At 38.7% G+C, this 19,028-nt stretch overlaps 2 protein-coding genes across 2 annotated transcripts in view; both read right to left on the reverse strand.

The window, feature by feature from the left end:
• LOC105391172 overlaps positions 1 to 19,028 on the reverse strand; it is a 114,996-nt gene that overhangs the window by 80,287 nt on the left and 15,681 nt on the right. The gene's annotated exons all lie outside the window — the stretch shown is intronic.
• LOC125490293 lies at positions 6,262 to 7,465 on the reverse strand. Its single transcript, XM_048629106.1, has 2 exons — positions 6,794 to 7,465; positions 6,262 to 6,711 (listed from the first exon to the last, which is right to left on the reverse strand). Exons 1-2 carry the CDS (start codon positions 7,463 to 7,465, stop codon positions 6,262 to 6,264), a joined length of 1,122 nt encoding a protein of 373 aa, XP_048485063.1.

Raw genomic sequence — 19,028 nt, forward strand, 5'->3', positions numbered from 1 at the left:
GAAAAAAATAACCATACACCTACGACAACCTACCAAATTTATGGTTTCAAGCCAGAATCAGTTGGCATAAACGAGCGTCCAGATATTGCGGTATGTTTAGGTGGTTCAGAACAGAATTCTGCCGCGCTTAATTTAATTTATTTAATACTTTATTGCACAAATATAACATAAGTTTACAAAAGGTGGACTTAATGCTAAAAGCATTTTATACCAGCCAACCTACAGCTGTAGTTACGTACAAACAGATAAATGTACCTGTACCTCCTGCGGCTTTTAGCATTAAGTCCACCCTTTGTACTTTTATTTGTACTATTTGTACAATAAAGATTTAAATAAAAATAAATTAAAATAAATATGTGATAAGAAATTTCAGCTTAACCCAACGCTTTCTTGGGATTAAACCAGTGTCAGATACCACGTATACTCGTATAGACATCGATTTTCACGGTTCCTTTTGAAATTTAGAACCCAAAAATATATTGATTAATTATAGTAGGTAATTATTACAAGATATTTACTTGAATTTGAGGTATTCACCTATTTAGGTAATTGGATTGTGGTTATGAATCTACGAAGGTAATACGGATATTAATGTTCCATGATTTTACACAACATTAACCCTGAAATGTGGTAAAGCTGCGGTTTGGAATTTTAACTAAAGGTGTCATTGTTTTAATGAAATTTAAAAGATCTGATAAAATCGTAAAATTTGCACACTTGCCATATTTTTTTATAAAAAATCGTAGGGGTCGTCAATTTAAAAAAAAATACAGGTGCTGGTCTGTACTTACCTACTACTCCCAGATAAGTAGTTCCAACGAGTATGCATAATTTTACACCGTTTATTTACTGCCTCGTATCTGAAATCTAAATTATTATGAACAATCATAAAGTTCAGAATATATTGCGATCCAATAATCGATAACATTCTCTTTAAAATTATATGCGTCATATCACATATGGGATACGATGGCTCGCAAATCGAGGAGTTTTACTATCGTTTTATCCGTACGTTATATTGTGAGTGTGGAAGTACTTAGACCGTGCATTTCCGGTGATAATATTATGTTGTGGGGAGGATTTCATTTTCCTATGACGACTACATTCCTAGGTCATCAGAACAGTATCTACTTTACAATAACCGCCATGTTAGGCTGTTTTTAACAGCATGCTGATTGTATGCCATTATCTCGCGTCTCGCGTGCATATTCCACGCGTTACAGAAAATATGAACGCGTGCGGGGCTATTCCGCGTGCTTGATCAAATCCGCATGCTGTTAAAAACAGCCTTATTGATATGTCTCGACTGTCATACCTACGAAATAATGGTAGGTTGACTGGTAGAAAATGCTTTTAGCATTGAGTCTAAATGATTGTACATACATAATTACTTTTGTATATTGTGGAATAAAGAATAAATAAATACATAAATAATGTCGTGGATCACCACCCAAGACAGTCATGAATGGAAGCTTCAGTCGCAAAGCTAGAGCGAGCCTACAGTGACCTTGGCAGCCTGCCGGCGCCGCGCCGCAATTTTCTTTACAATTTGAGGAGGAGATAAAAATGCAGACATCAAGCTTTTGGTGCTATTGACCTTTGCGTTTTCTTACTTCGGAATAACTTTCATTTGTATTTCTTCTCATCTTCTTTTTACTGTTCTAGGAGTACGTACTAATCAACACACCACTTTATAACTATATTGTGTAGAAGGTTTAGTATTAAAAATAAATTCATCTATGTATTTTCAATGTTCCCTATTCCCAAGGCAACTTACGGACATTATAGAAAGAGTGTTACTCACAAAATACCGACAAATACACTTATTTCTCCTAAGAAATCAATCCAAGCTCATAAATTAAATTAAAATCCTTGGTAATATCACGTAATATTCTGATGCTTTATTGCAGACGGCTTGGCGTCATTGTCGGTCAAGCTAGCCTTTTCCGTTTAGGAATAATTTGGTTCTTTGTTACTGGAACTTTTTCATTACTCGCGAGTGAATACGGTTCTTTTACTAAGAAAATGTTCTGCTTACTTACCTAAGGTCAATATTTGATGTCACTTTGCGCCTTCGACGGTTTCATGTTCACGAGTCATATTTCAACACATTTTTACCTGTAAATAAAGAAGATAAAATATATTGAATATTTTTAAACTAATATTATAAACACGACGACCGAATGGCGTAGTGGTTAGTGACCCTGACTACTGAGCCGATGGTTCCGGGTTCGATTCCCGGCTGGGGCAGGTATTTGTTTAAACAATGATATTTGTTCTCGGGTATTGGATGTGCCCGTAAAATGGCAATAGGCCCGCCTCCTTTTACATTGGGACTAACATAACACTCTGGCGAAGTGGGTGCAGCAATGCACCTCTGCCTACCCCGCAAGGGAGTACATTACTACAAGGCGTGAGTGCGTGTTTTTTTGTGTTTATTATAAACATCATTTATCATATACCTACCTAACATTAAAAAAAACTGGTTCATTTGCGATTTAACTTCGAGCACGAAGGGTTCTTAATATTATATGTAACTTTGGTTTTTATTGTGTATCTATGAATATCAAAGCTATGTTTGCCAGTTTCTAACAATTACCAAAAAATAGTACTTTCAGGTTTCTTCTATTTATGTATATAATAGAAAAAAACCCGGCTGGTTATCATAGTAGCTTAATAGGTTAAAATGAAATATCTATAAACTTACATTTTTTAACAGTGATACCTAAATCATGTGTTTTGGGACCTTTGCAGAGAATAGAATAGACCCAACCTGTAAAAATACTTGTTATAATTATAATGAGCACTATATATATATATATCACTAATGAATATTTTAAGGCCTTTAAGACATAGGGGCCTTGAAGTAAGCGAGGCAATCGAAAACGAGGCTTGAGTGAAAACTTAGCTAATTCATTGGCCCCATGCCAAGTGTCAAGAGTTCATCAGGCGGTGCCAAGTCCGACTTGATCTTGAAACAATGGAAATAGCAAGCCTTTATGTTAGTCTTTTATGCCAATTTGAGATCTTATATGTATATAAAAATATAGGTAATGTACCTATATAAAAAATATACGACCCTAAGTAATAATGGTTTCACCATGTAGAGGTATGTATTTTTTTGAATGTATATAAAATTATTTATGTGCATGTTGTTGGAACTTCAAGGTAGATAAATAAAAAAATAATGACTTGACATAAACCAACACGTTTACAAGCATTGAATTAATCATATTAGTATCTACTTAGTACTTTCGAATATCCAGTTGCAATCCTAGTAGAAACAACGCGGACTCGGGTAGTGGTTGCAATCATGTTAAAATTGCTTTCATCCTTTGACAGATACAAACCGAAAGTGGTAGCTTACATTGCCGGATTTTCCCATTACTAATACGGTTTTTGAAAGCTTGAACTGCACGCTTTTACAAAATAAAACTGTAGACCACGTTGGGATTTCTAATATCCCTTTTATCTATCGCTATTAAATGGCCTTTTGTTTCATAGCTCGGGCCTGTGCAAAGCCGAGCGATAGGACAAATTGAGTTATAATGGAGATGAAGTGCTTATAGTCGTTGTTGAATAATTATATAAAACAGTAGTTAACGAATGGGTTGAACGCACTTGTTATTCGAAATAATATTATTGTGAGAGTGTCGATATAATAGGGCAATTTCGTATACGTGAACAACTTATTTGTACAGCATATTTGGTATAATTTTTTTTTCAGTGGATAGTGGATAATTTCGATAATATATTATATTCCTACACCCTAGAGAGTCGAAAATCAGTATGTCTTGTATTCGACTTGCTTCCGAGTTACAGAAACAGTTGAAAGAAAATTGTACATCATTAAAAGCCATGCCTTTATAAAAATAATGCTGTCACACTACGTAAGCTGCCTTCAAAATGCCATACATCCAGCCTTTGATCGTTCGCTTTCAACTTTTGGTTCCGGAATATAAACGTAACAACACAGTGTTTTTATCATTATTTATTTATCTGCGCTACAAATTATTTTTTTTTTTCAAAATGGCTTTTCATTTCTCGAATACAAATCCCTTTTAGCATATTTCAGAAAAATTACTGCCATATTCGGTTTTAAAAGTAAGCAAATTATTCAGCACAATCATAACTCCCGTTGTCAAGCATCTGTAGGTGGCATAGTCCATATATTTGGGACGGGTATCGCGTTTGCGCTACAACTCACTAGATTTATGTGCTACTAAATGGAGTAAATCTTCGGGGCAAGGTATATATGTACACACATTCTGGATAATAATTCCAGCAGGATTCAACGGGGGTTTTTATCTCTGTGAGTTGTAGACATGTTATTTCATAGAACTATATAGTACATTTGAAACCATAACTATTCCAGTCAACAATGGGATGGCAGTGATTTCAATTTATTAACGATGCCGAATTACTAAGCCTAAATAAGCAATACGAAGCTGTAAATATATTTTTATAAAAAGTTAACGTAACAGTACGTCATCAAAAATCAAAGTCAGGAAGTATTATTCATCATAGTTTTTGTTAAGAAAGTTAATAATTTACAAACTCCCTGTTCGAAAAGTGTTTCCGAGTATAATACACCAGTCAACCGCTCTCTGCTGTATTCACCTGTACTTAGCACTACTGTATCCACCTGTACTTAACCGGGCTGTTTCATTAGGAATTAGTGATTACGTTTTGTGGCGCTTCCTGCCATATTTGAGTGCCGGAAAACCAACGTTGTTCAGATTGTGTCAACATGAAACAGACGCAATTAACTTACAGAGGAGCTGCAGTTGCAACTTTGTTGCAGTTCACAATCAAATAACGAGTGCCCGAGTGGAGACCACCAATGACAAAACGTAGCGTGGGACACCCTCTAGCAAGCTGGATCAATGACCTTAGACTGGTAGCCAATGAAGCTAAGGAATAAGTGTGTCGTGAATTTTGCAAGAGGCCTATGTACAGAATTTGACACATTTTAACGAATGTTTAGGAAAATATATGAGGTGCGGTTTTTTGAAGCGATATAATGGACCCGTGCACTTTAGTTACTTTGTGCATAATTATTTCGTAGTGGATTATCACAAATAGAGTCCTATCATTTTTTCCTCTGTGAATTTTATTTTAACACCTCTGATGCTAGGTAGTTGAATTTTGTATGTAATCCTGGTAAGTAGGTATTCGTATTCTGTAATGCTCGAATTTATTTTATCATCATCATCTTCAGATCCAATAATCATCTGCACTGTACATATGTACAACACTCTCAAATATGTAATAAATAGTTTAAGCTCTACCTACAGTATTACAAAGGAATTCATATTTCACATTCTAAATGCTACGAATATTTGAACTACGCTACGAACATTGCTACGAGCCGCGTAGTAATGTTTGATACGAAACTGCCATTTCATTTTGTAACAGCGTTTTTGTTTTACGAGTATTATTGTTCAAACCATAATCTCAAAATGAGATTTGAGAGGTTTAGACTATGGCTCTACGACTACTTTTTATGATGGTGTCTAAAAACATAAATTATATCGTGCAACAATAATACACTCACGGGAAATGAAAAGGTTCCACTGAGAAAAGCACCAAATTACTGCTAAATGGAAAAGGCTAGCTTAATAACGCCTTCTGCAACATTGAATTACATTTAACTAACTAAATTTTTAATTAAATGTTTGTAAAAATTGGGTTGGTGTCGGCATTTTGTGAGTAGAACTTTTTCATTGCCCGTGAGTGTAATTAATGTTATAAAAACAATAATAACAATTTGGAAAGGTTCAGTAACGCCTTTTTCGTCCTTAATTAATATTTTGTTTGATAATGAAGTAATACGGGAAGTTTCCGTAACCGGCTCATCGTATTTGCTAACCGCATCCGGTAATAATAAAACACGCCGTATAGCGAGTGATGTAATTCTGATCCAACTCGTAAACATTATACTACTGTACTGCTACTATATTAAAATTATCATTTCAATAATATTTCAATTATGTAATCTATTAGGTATTATATTTTCAAAGCTCACTTCCAAGTGAGCTCTTATTTTAAATTATTTCGGTTAGAATATTTGTGACTTTATTCATTGGAACAATGGATGTTATAAATTTAATAATAATAATAATAATAATAATAATAATAATAATAATATCCATTTATTTCAGGCATCAATGGCCCATAGTATAAAATACACAAATACATTTTAAAATAAATCAAACAATATTAATATATACTCTAGAAACTTATAAAAACTAAAATTAACTAAACTCTAGCACTATTATCAGGGGGTTTAATAGTCTGTTTGGCCTCCCTGTATCGGCGGAACACTATCCCCGCAGGCCAGAAGTTTTTATCCAGCAGAACCTTCTGCTGGGCCGCGGGAATCCGAATACGGAACGACTTGAAGTCCGTCTGCTTGGCGGACTGCAGCCTCTCGATCGCCAGCACCTGGACTGGCTGTTCAGTGCGGCCGACACTCCTCTCCTTAATATAGCGCACGATGTTATCATGCGCCATATTCGCGTGGATGCGGGAGACGTAGATGTCGACCGTGGGCGTGGCGGCCTTCAGCGAGCAGGCGGCCGGGGCGGTGCCGCGCTTGTTGCGGTTGCGGCGACGGGGGCTCCTCTTCTCCACCAATATGAAGCCATCCTTGTCGGCAATCGTGTTGCGCGGGGCACGGGGGGGGCGCCGCCGGAGCTCCGGCAGCCGCTGGCGTCACCTGGGGTGCAGCTTGCGGCGCGGCTCGACGGCGGCGGCGGGGGCGGGGGCGAGGGCGGGGGGGCGCAGGTGCGGCCTCCTGCTGGCTCCTGTTGGTGGAGGGTGCAGCAGCAGCGGGGCGCGGCGGCGCGGGGGCGGCGGCTCGCAGCGGGCACGCGGCGTCACGTGTCCGCTCGGCGTAGGTCGCAGGCGGCGGGTCATTTGCCTGCCGCGAATCGGTGTCAGTTGCAGTTACTCGATCCCGCTGCGCTTGCACTTGACGCGCAGGCGGCGACGCGGTCATCGCAGAGTCAGCATTACGCGGCGACGGAGACTCACGTTGCATCGCGCTGGCACGTTCTGAGGCTTCTAACTTGCCTCTAATTTCAGCTATTTCGGCCTTTAACAAGATGATGTCCTTTAGCAGCCGGGTTACATCCACATGATCGAATGTCACCGGCGGCAGCTTGTAAAGGTCACGAGCCACGAACGTAGGGATATTATCCGGATCCGTTTCCTGAAAGACCCGGATAATATCCTGAAGATCTTTCTTGCCACATCCGTCGCCGCGGCGCGGCACGAGGCGCACGGCGGTGGTGGCGGTGTCGGCGAGCAGCTTTTTGGCGGCGGCAAACTCAGCCTCCTTGAAGCTGGTGACGCAGATCTGCTCGAGGCTGACCACGTCCATTGTGTCCAGCTTGCTCTGCACGAAGGCGAGCAGCTCGCTCACCATGAGGGTATCGGAGACTTTAGTGGCGGTGGCCATGTTGCGGTTGCACTCTGGGAATGAGTCACTACGTGTCGGCTACAGACGGCGCCGCTAGAAAGCGACCGTCCTAGCCGGTGTCGGAATTGCAACTGCTAATAATTATGTATGCTAACTAATTATGTTTGAACTTAAAACGTTAACCCGGTTTGAAAGTAAAAAAAATGATGACAGTACCTAATATTTAGCTTTATTTTTGTATGTGGCACTGCATCTAGTTCGTCTATTTTTCATGAAAGTATGGAGATTCATTTAGCGGGGAGAGCTAAGATTGAAAATTTATATAAAATCCAAATAGTAATTCCATTGAAACTAAAAGCTATGGCGTGAAACGTGTCAGTCTTTTAAACGCAAGTTTATTTATATTGGTTATATACTTCGACCATTTACAACCGGTTGTATATAATCAAAGTTATATAATATTGACAGTACTTTGTAAAGTTATTATAACAGAGTTAGTGCACAAACTACCATAAGCAATTAGCAAGTGTAGCTGCGTCTGAATCACCACTCTCGACTGTTATGACGGAAGCCATGAAAACCAACTGCGGGAATTCTAGTGGATTTCACCTATCATTCCGTAACTTCATGTTGAATAATTTAGGAAATCTTTCCTGTACTTGAACCAAATGAGAGATCCACCGTACTGCCTGCTGCCAGTGAACGAAGAATCCTTACTAATATTATAAATGCGAAAGTAACTGTGTCTGTCTGTCTGTCTGTCTGTCTGTCTGTTACTCTTTCACGTCAAAACTACTGAACGGATTTCAATGAAATTTGGTATACATGTCGCAGGCAACTGGTTTAATCTCCTGTTTGATTGAACCACTAGCCCGTTCATTGGATGGCGCTGTTCAGTTGTATGACTAGGCCGAACGTTGATTGTACAAGCGTCACAAAACGTCCAACTAGTTAGCTGACTTAAAATCAGTCAGGTGGTGAATAAAACAAATATGGCGTCTAACAGCTAACAGCTGACACAAAAAGCACCTATATTGTTAGTTTTTTGCAAATAAATTAGCTTTAAGTGCGTTATTTGTGTTAAAATAGTGTGACAACATGGATTTACCTATTATTACGCCGCGGGCGGATAGTTTCAAAGAAAAAAAGTGGCGAAACTGGATAATTATGAACAACAATATGAATGAACGTTTATTGTTATTGGTTAGTTCATTTTCTGAGATAAGAGCTTTGTAACATAGTCTTTTTGTTGACTCTTGTCTGGTGATGTTCACCCTAACCAGACATTACAAAGTTGCTATACCTACTATATCCCATTCAACGACTTCGCTGTCTACGACCAGACTAGCACAGAAAGTGTCTGCAACCAGCCGGCAGCCTAAACAAATACATCTGCAAGCAGCCGGCCAGCCTAAAGAAACCATAGACACATAGAAGATACTCTGTGACGTTTACCGCCAACCGGCGACAGTGACTTTTCTTTTTCACTTCTTTTTTAACCTTAAAACTTTTAACACGTTTCTTTCATACAACTTTTGCAAGATATTAATTATCAAGATATACATGTAAAAACCTGCCAATAAACCAATATTCTGTTAAGTAAAGCTGAGTTACATCATTTAATCCAAGAACAACCTCAAGATTAAACATTTGGTGACCCTACGACGCGATGAACGTGATCTCGATACTGGACCCTTGATCCTGGAATTTGGGAAGCGACAGCAGGAGGGCATATCCGAGGGAAGTACGCTCGTTTCCAACTTCTATTTCGTATCACAACAATACTAAAATTGCTTCTTTTTGTTCTAATTTCGTCTTTTCAACTCAGCGTCGCTTGACTTTTCAATCTAGGTTTCAACTTCTTTCTAACACTTCTACATCAGTATTCTGGGCTAATTCGTGAGTAATACTCAAAGCATCATCTATTTCTATCATTGGATACATCTTTTAATATGCTTGAGTTCCCAAAATACAATATTTCTTCACTTAAATACTAAAACAAACTTGTGTCAATTACCTAAGTATTTTTCCAATTTAACTGTTCCCATCTTATAACTTTAATTTTCTAAAGATACTCACATAGATATGCCGACTAATTTCAGCGCCATCGACCTCTGGGAGTAATCCTGTGAGAGTGGGAATCTGGTACCTGAGTCATCGCAGTCATCCTTCATTAGTGGGTGCCTACAGCTACAGCCTGCCTTCAGCTGCTAGCACATGATTATATCTGTGCTCACGAGGTTGTACTCATTGCTTCTTTTATATACATAAAATAGGAGGTATAAGGTACCTACCTAGCTTCTTCATCTTGATAATTAAACATTGTTTGCGCCTACAAAGATGACTTCTGAGTATAAAGAGCTAATTAAAAAGCGGGGACAGATTAAATCGCGAATAACTTTATTTGAAAAGCATTTATCATCACTTCTTTGTGACTTAGAGAGTGTGACAAAATTACAAATAGCTGAATTAACATTACGTTTAACAAAACTGCAAGATTTGTCCAATCAATTCGATGAGACACAATTAATGTTGGAGACATTGGAGGAGGGTGAAGTAGAGAAACAGATGCTCGAACGAGAGGAGACCGAGAACCGTCTGTTCAGTCTCATGGCAAAAGCACAAGAATTAATAGATAATTTCAACGAATCTAATAACAAATCTTCATCCTCATCTCAATGTAACTCAGGTCAGAGTAACATTAAGTTACCGCCGCTCAAAATATCTTCTTTCAATGGTGATACAAACAAATGGCTAGAATTTCATGGCATGTACTTGTCTTTGATACACAACAATGAATCTATTGATAACATCAGTAAATTTCAATACTTGAAGAGTTATGTAGAGGGCCCCGCCTTGGCTTTAATAAGTTCAGTGACCGTGAGTTCAGACAACTATTTAATAGCATGGTCTCTGTTGTGCGATAGGTACAACAACAAAAGGATACTGATAAATGAGCATATTAAGTGCTTATTTACATTAGAACCTCTTTCTAAGGAATCCGATCGTGGCTTGCGCAACCTAGTTGACACAATAACAAAAAATCTGAGTGCTTTAAACATTCTGGGCGAGCCAACATCTAGTTGGGATACTTTAATTATACACATGGCCTCATCAAAGTTAGATTCAATCACAAATCGAGCATGGGAAGATTTCCGTAGCAACTTGGACTCACCAACGTTAGCCGACTTCTTTGATTTTATACGTCAACGTGCAACAGTTTTAGAAACAGTACAGGCCAGCAAAGCTGTCAAAGTAGAAAAACAACAGGTTCATCCATTCACAAAGTCAAAATCCTTTGTGGCCTCTTCTTCTGGCGGGTCAACTCAAGTTCAAGGTCAAGACCAATCTCAAGGTCAAGGTTATTTTCAAAGTCAAGGTCAAGGACAAATATGTTGCTAATATTGCAAGCAAAATCACAAACTATATGAATGCCTGAAATTCAAAGCATTACCGGTGGAAGAACGAGCTGCAAAGGTTTTTGAATGGAAAATATGCAACAATTGTTTTCGTCGTGGCCACTCTTCTTATCAATGTAGGCTCGGTGGCTGCCGCATCTGTAGGCGAAAACACAACACAATGTTACACAAACAATCATCTCTTCCACACGCACAACCAGTACAACAAGTACAACAAAGACAATCACTACAACAAGCTGAGAGTTCTGGATCTACATCTCTAATAACTACAAACAACAATTCAATCCAGAACGATCAGACTTCTTCTGATGAACAAATAGACAATTCAAGGGTGATTTCTATGTCTGCTGTCTCCTCCAACCCAGCTCTTCTGTCTACGGCTTTGGTGGAGGTTACAAACAATGACAAAAAATACACTCTGAGGGCTCTGCTTGACAGCGGAAGTCAATCATCTTTTATAACGGAGGCTGCTCGCGCCAAGATTGGTGCAACTTCAATTAAGGAGCAACTCAAATGCATCTCTGGTCTTAACAATGCCACACTAAACATAACGGAACATTGCAAATTAAAAATAAAGTCATTACATAACTCATTCACCGCTCCGGTCAAGTGCTATGTGCTTCCTATGATTACAGACCGGTTGCCCCAAATAGATATCAAAGTGAATGAGTTGAATATCCCCACAAGCATCATCTTAGCTGATCCCACATTTTATATGTCTGGTGAAATTGATTTGCTATTGGGAGCAGACATCTTCTGGGATATTATTAGTTCCGCAAAAATCAAATTAGGTTTTAATAAGCCTCTTCTTCATGAAACCCAGTTAGGTTGGGTAGTTGCTGGCCCCATGGGAGGGAAATACATAAATTCACCACAAACATACTGTAACTTCAGTAAAGACATTCAACAGCAACTTACAAAGTTTTGGGAACTCGAAGATATTCCACCATCAGAGAAAATTGAGTCTGCGGATGACAATTTTTGCGAGAAACATTTCAACGATACTACCTATCGCGATAACGATGGTAGATTTTGCGTGACTATGCCGTTACGTGAATCATCCGATGTATTAGGTGAATCCTATAATATAGCCGAAAAACGGTTATTTCAAATGGAACGAAAAATGCGGAACAATTCTTCTCTACGTCAGGAATACAACAAGTTCATGCATGAATATGAAAGTCTAGGGCATATGACTGAAATATCTGATTCTACATCTGGGTACTACTTACCACACCATGCTGTTATTAAGGAGAGTAGTACGTCCACAAAAGTTCGTGCAGTTTTTGACGCCAGTGCAGTGACGTCATCGGGCAAATCGCTAAACGATATACAACACGTTGGCCCAGTCGTACAAGATGACTTATTTTCGATTTTACTGCGTTTTAGGCAGCATCAATATGTAGTCACCGGTGACATAGAGAAAATGTATCGACAGGTGGCATTAAATCCGGGTCAACGACACTTGCAACAGATTTTATGGCGCGATAGTGAAGACAAACCAATCAAGATATTTCAGCTCAATACCGTAACATATGGTACGGCTTCAGCCCCTTTCCTAAGCACTAGATGCTTACTTCAGCTAGCAAAAGAATGTACTGACGACAAGGTTTCTGAATCCATAAAGCACGATTTTTACATTGATGACTATATAACAGGAAGCCACTCCGAAGAGGAGCTAAGGCACACCCTAACTTCTGTAACAGAAATTCTTCAATCCGCATGTTTTCCGTTGCGAAAATTTAGAACAAATACACCATCAATATTTAAAAACTTCGAAAACTTCATTGACCCCAAGGATCTCGATTTAAATTCGCAAGCAGGTACATTAGGACTTCAATGGGACCCTGCAGATGATGTGTTTAAATTCCCAATGAACCTAGATTATTCATCTAAAATTACAAAGCGTTCCATCTTATCAGACTCATCCAAGCTGTTTGATCCGCTAGGTTTGCTAAGTCTGTGTACAATCACGCCAAAGATCATCTTGCAGAGGTTGTGGATGACAAAGTTAGATTGGGATGATCCCATTCCTTCAGAAATAGAAGCAGTTTGGCGTAAATTTCTATTAAGTTTACAAAATCTGACAATAATTTCCATACCGCGGTATGTACTTATCAAGGAGCCTACTAGTGTTGAGCTACATTCATTTTGTGACGCATCTCAAGATGCTTATGCGGTATGCGTCTACTTACGATCTATCGACATCTCCGGTCAGGTTCAAGTAAAATTATTGTGTGCAAAATCTAAGGTCGCTCCTGTAAAGACGCAGACTATACCACGGTTAGAGTTATGTGGTGCTGTGCTATCGGCCCGGTTAGTCTCAAAAATATTGCAATCACTCAGACTAACCATAAGCAAACAATATTATTGGACTGATTCTACGGTAGTACTTAGCTGGATAGGTTCGCAACCGGGTGACTTGAAGTCTTTCGTCTCAAATCGAGTTGCAGATGTTCAGCGGCTCACGGCGTCTGGATCATGGAGGCATGTCCCGGGTATACATAATCCGGCAGACTTAGCATCTCGGGGTATGGATCCAAGGCAAATGCAGGGGGCCACGGTATGGTGGGGAGGTCCACAATTCTTGTCCGAAAGTGATTCATATTGGCCCGAAGGCATCATTCTTCCTGTGGGGGTGCCTGAAAAAAGAGCTTACAATACTAAACTTAAATCTAAAGCTAAAGAAACATACACTACTACTACTACATGCACTACAACTACAAATACTACGACTACAAAAACTAACTACAAGACAATCAAATTAGTAAACTTTGATAAACATAGTGACTTTACATTGCTATTGAGAAGTACAGCTTACCTGCTTAGATTTGTACACTTTTCAAAAGATCCAGTAACAGGCCACTTAACTACTACTGAATTAGATAGGTCGTTACATACTTTAGTAAAACAACATCAAACAGAATGTTTCAAGGACGAAATACAATTGTTGTTAAACAATAAACAATTACCTGGCAAGTCACGATTGGTTTCCTTAAACCCATTCCTTGATGAGGAAGGCATTCTCCGCGTAGGCGGACGTATACAAAGTTCAGCCGAACCTTACAATAAAAAACATCCTATAATATTAGACTCAAATCATAACTTCACGAAACTTCTTTTCGCTCATGAACATATTAAACTATTACATGGCGGACCCAATCATTTACTTACCAGTTTAAGACAAACTTACTGGCCCATCTCTGGAAGAATTTTAGCTAGAACAACCGTTAATAATTGTCGTATCTGTCGCATTTTAAAAGCTCAATCAATTAATCCAGTGATGGGAAATTTGCCAACTTCCAGAGTCACACCTAACTATCCATTTCAAGTATCAGGTGTTGATTTCGCAGGTCCCTTTCCCATACGAGATCGCAGAGGCCGCGGTTGTAAATTTTCAAAGGCATACTTATGTCTCTTCGTGTGTTTTTCAACAAAGGCACTCCATCTAGAAGTTGCCTCAGACCTGAGCACAGAGGTTTTCATTCTTTGTCTCAGACGTTTTGCATCTCGTAGAGGTAAGCCTACGACAATATTCTGCGATAATGGTACCAACTTTGTAGGCGCAAACAATGAATTAGCAAGATTTTTGAAAACATGCAATGAATCCATCTCAAGCTTTGCTGCCAACGAAGGTATCACATTCAAATTCTCACCGGCTTACTCTCCCCACTTTGGGGGGCTTTGGGAGGCAGGCGTTAAATCCGCTAAATTTCATTTAATACGCATGATAGGTAACAATCATATGACGTTTGAGGAGCTTACAACGTTATTCGTTCAAATAGAAGCAATTTTAAATTCGCGACCGCTTACTCCTTTATCGTCGGATCCGACCGACCTTTATCCATTAACTCCGGCGCACTTCCTGATCGGTCGGCCATTAACCTCGCTACCATCACCAGCACTAATAGACGTCCAGCCAAACAGATTAAGCCACTATCAGCTGATCGAACAAACCAGACAACACTTTTGGGATCGCTGGCGTCACGAATTCCTATGCGAGCTACAGCAAAGATCAAAATGGCGTATCAATCAAGGCCAGATACAAGTCGGTGACATGGTCATCTTGAAAGAAGCCAACTTACCTCCACTTCAATGGCGCCTGGGTCGCATTCAGCAACTACATCCAGGACAAGACGGCGTCGCTCGAGTCGCAGATGTACTAACCACAAGAGGAACGGTTCGACGAGCCATAAGAAACATTTGCCCACTGCCGATGACGAGAGCTGAAGACTCGAGTACTCGAAACCCCACAGATTTCGAGGGGGGGGAGATTGTCTACGACCAGACTAGCACAGAAAGTGTCTGCAACCAGCCGGCAGCCTAAACAAATACATCTGCAAGCAGCCGGCCAGCCTAAAGAAACCATAGACACATAGAAGATACTCTGTGACGTTTACCGCCAACCGGCGACAGTGACTTTTCTTTTTCACTTCTTTTTTAACCTTAAAACTTTTAACACGTTTCTTTCATACAACTTTTGCAAGATATTAATTATCAAGATATACATGTAAAAACCTGCCAATAAACCAATATTCTGTTAAGTAAAGCTGAGTTACATCATTTAATCCAAGAACAACCTCAAGATTAAACATCGCTGTATGACGTTCAGTCAAGACGTCGAACGTTACAATCAACGACTTGACGAGTTGTCCTTTAGTCATACAACTAAATAGCGCCATCCAATGAACGGGCTAGTGGTTCAATCAAACAGGAGATTAAACCAGTTGCCTGCGACATACATATGGTCTAGGCTACTTTTTATCCCGGAATTCCCACGGGAAAACTTTTTAATGCGAAGCGAAGCGCGCGGGAACAGCTAGTATTTAATAAGTTTTGCCGCAAATTGACGTTCGACACTATATATATATGTCACAACAATGGTAGGTGGAACTGTTTCATTGCGTGTGAGTATGTTATGTAAAATCTATTTCTCCATTACTAATATAACAATTATTAATAATAGGATTAGTAAGTGAAAAAAGTGTGGTATCCATATAGATAACGAGAGCTGGTCAACATAGTTAGGGTGGGTGTTCATTTTAATGTAAAATTAGTGTCAAAATCTACTATAGGTATTTCAATGAGAAGAAGTAATTTATGTAATGAATCCTGCAGGACAAACGAGATCAACTGTTTTCTCAAAAATGCTTCCCATTTTGCAGTCCCCTCGGGATAAACCCAACCCCTTTGTAATCTTAGGAATCGGCATCGGACCCCACTTTACGAGTAGCATTTTTTTATTACAGCTTAGTTTTTTACGTTGTCAGGTCTTGTTATGAGGAGTCGGACGATTTTATTATTTTATCATGGCACCCTTCTTTTTGAGAAGCTAAGTTAACAATGCATTAGGTATTAATATGAAATATAATATAGCTATCTCATAGTTTAAATATGTACACTGAGTGAATCCGGTAATACGGTAATATGATAATGTAATCATACAAAATGATTCTTCTAATTTATACATAACGTGCTGGTACAATACTTATAGACATAGGTATACAATATACATCACCTACTCCCTCAGGGGCTCGCATCAGCAGTCAAGTTTAAACGTTCAATGGAAGCCTCTTTCATCTTATGGAAATTACATCGAGTCTGTGTAAATGAGATGATTGTTCGGCTGCACGCTCCTAACACAATCGCCCTGAGAGTAATATCAAAATAGATGAGAACCGTGCGCACTCGGGCTGGCCCAGGGGGTCACTCTCGCTTACGAAAAACTAATTTTAGGAGTGCCGATGCGCTCACCACGACTCTATCTCATTGCATTAAACTTTCTGATTGCATAAAAGCTCTTGTTTTCTTTTTTGTTAAGCTAGCGTAACCCTCTAAAGGTCGAGAAATATGCTGTCCGTTTTCAGCGACCCAACTTCGGTCAAAGTAATGTGATAAGCTTGGAGTATTTGCAGCTCAATTTAAAAGGGTCTGTAAAAGAAAATGTGTAACGAATTTAGAATCGTGTTAACTGTTTTCTAAGGCTGTGGCATTCTATTTACACTCTAGATGTAAGTTTATCTATACTTTAATGGCTCATTATACCTAACAGACTGTTAGTAACGGTAACATAATGTACAGTTAATAAATTATACCGGTTACCACTTTCAGTACAACAGTTTGATGATGATTTAATCAGGTTAACGTAAGTTTCTCTGATATAAGATGGCACGGATTCACGCGGACTTTTGAGTCCGTGTCAGCAGCCGAACGAATTTCAAGCAGTAGTTTGAGAAACGGTTGTTTAGAGAGATTTGCGAGAAGTTTGGGAGGCTTATTTGGTTATGCAGGGGTCTCGACGGCTACTATGTAAGAAAATCGGTTATCGGCAAAGGTTCATGTGCCCTGTGCTTAACAATAACATTGACAAATACGTTCATCTGTTACCTCATTACAGAATACCTGCCTTAACATTATAGTTCTGGAATAAAATAATGAACTTAAGCGTTGAGAGAGAGATGCTTAAAAAAGGCATTCAAGTCATTATACAGAACTTATCTTGCAACAGGTTTAGTAGCGATGATTAGGTTTGTACCTTTAAGATTATAGTATTTGTGATGAATATTTGAGAGTTAAGTTTGAGAAAAATGAAGTGAAAATTAAGTGTGCGCCACCATTGAAATCCCATAGCCGAGCCGCTGTAATCAACGTAGTATTACTTACTCTTTGGATACATCCATTCAACAAAATTTCAGAGCCAATAGCATCTGCAGTTTGACAGTTGTCGATTCGCATTCAAAAATGTACCCGACCAAATATATCAGTTTTTCAGTCGAGCTAGTGAACACTAGAAAAGTTCGTCTAGGTTTTTTTTATAAACGATCAAATAGTATTCGTACTGACAAGGGGTAAATTGTTCATGCCAGCGGCTTAGTTGGACTGTGAAATTCATGAAACTACTGAAAACCCCTTGAAGCATTGTTGAACCTAGTTGACTCAGAAACATATAGCTTAACCCTACAAATCAGTTTATTTAGATGCTAAGATGATGGTTGATGGATATTGAGCACCTAACAAAGCAGAGTGATTTATCAACCACAACCAGAATTTTACAAGGCAACATAATTCTGTGGGTTTTATTGAAGTAATTTATGAAGCCATCTCACAATATAAAAGACTCACGGCCCGGCCCACCCTTATTTTTTACAATTTACCGTCCATTTCTTTCACCTTTGTAGACTGGCTGGCGTCTAAATATTCTTTCCGCGACTGGTGGAATTTGTACACCCTTATATCAATCAATCTTTTTTGTAAAAGCTTTCAAATTTTTCATCGGATTTAAAAATTACATTAATGAAAAATGAGAGTTTTCACAAAAACTTTTCAGATAGTCCTTTAATTAATTAAAATATAAAATTTAAAAACCTTCGAAATTTACGAGTCATTGAATACTTATTTTTGAGCATAAATAAATAGGTATCGATACACTGAAAGCTGAAATATCAGCTCACCTCATCACTTCTCTCCACAAACATTTTCGAGAATATTTTCTTAGCCCTCGAACTTGCACGACAAAAGTGGCCTTTAACAACATGCTCTCTTCTCCAATAAAACGAGGACCTTAAGGCTATATCAGCAAGGAATATTTTATCTTAACATATGCGGAGACGATTTTGCGGTCTATAGATACGCAAAAATAACATTCTTGTGGTCGTACAATTTACTTTACCACGTTCCAATATGATATAGAGGTAAAATTTAAGGCAGGAAATTTCGTGTTTAATGCTATGTATTTTATGATGGGTATATACGAGTAATAATATGTTTCGATGATAAATGTAGTATTTTTTCTTATTTCAAACATACTACATTAAAATGTGATTGATCCCCGACATGGCGCCTATAACGATAATAGAATTCTATTTTACGAGATCGTAAAATATTTTGCTGAACATGCCTTGGCGTTGGAACACAAACATTAAGTCGCGACGTTAACATGGGATATTTAGGCAACGTTCACATTTTATTGGGAATAGTCGAAAGGCAGAGTTATAAAAGAAGATTGTCAGTTTCTGTAATTGAAGTCACAAGATTACCCGAATATTTTGCAGAACACGTCTTAGTTCTTACTAGCTAAAATGGTGGCGGTCTGTACTGTTACGCACCAACGAACTGTAAATATAATATTAAGTTAAGGTACGGTAGAATTAGAACGAATATTATTTTGTTTAGAGTTTTTTTCA

Source organism: Plutella xylostella, chromosome 22, assembly GCF_932276165.1.
Source record: "Plutella xylostella chromosome 22, ilPluXylo3.1, whole genome shotgun sequence".
Classification (NCBI taxonomy): Eukaryota; Metazoa; Arthropoda; class Insecta; order Lepidoptera; family Plutellidae; genus Plutella; species Plutella xylostella.

Coding starts and splice junctions, on each gene's coding strand:
- LOC125490293 (XM_048629106.1), bottom strand. CDS start 7,465: ATGGCCACCGCCACTAAAGTCTCCGATACCCTCATGGTGAGCGAGCTG. Junction 6,712..6,793: donor ACAGGAGCCAGCAGGAGGCC/GCACCTGCGCCC, acceptor AGGTGACGCCAG/CGGCTGCCGGAGCTCCGGCG.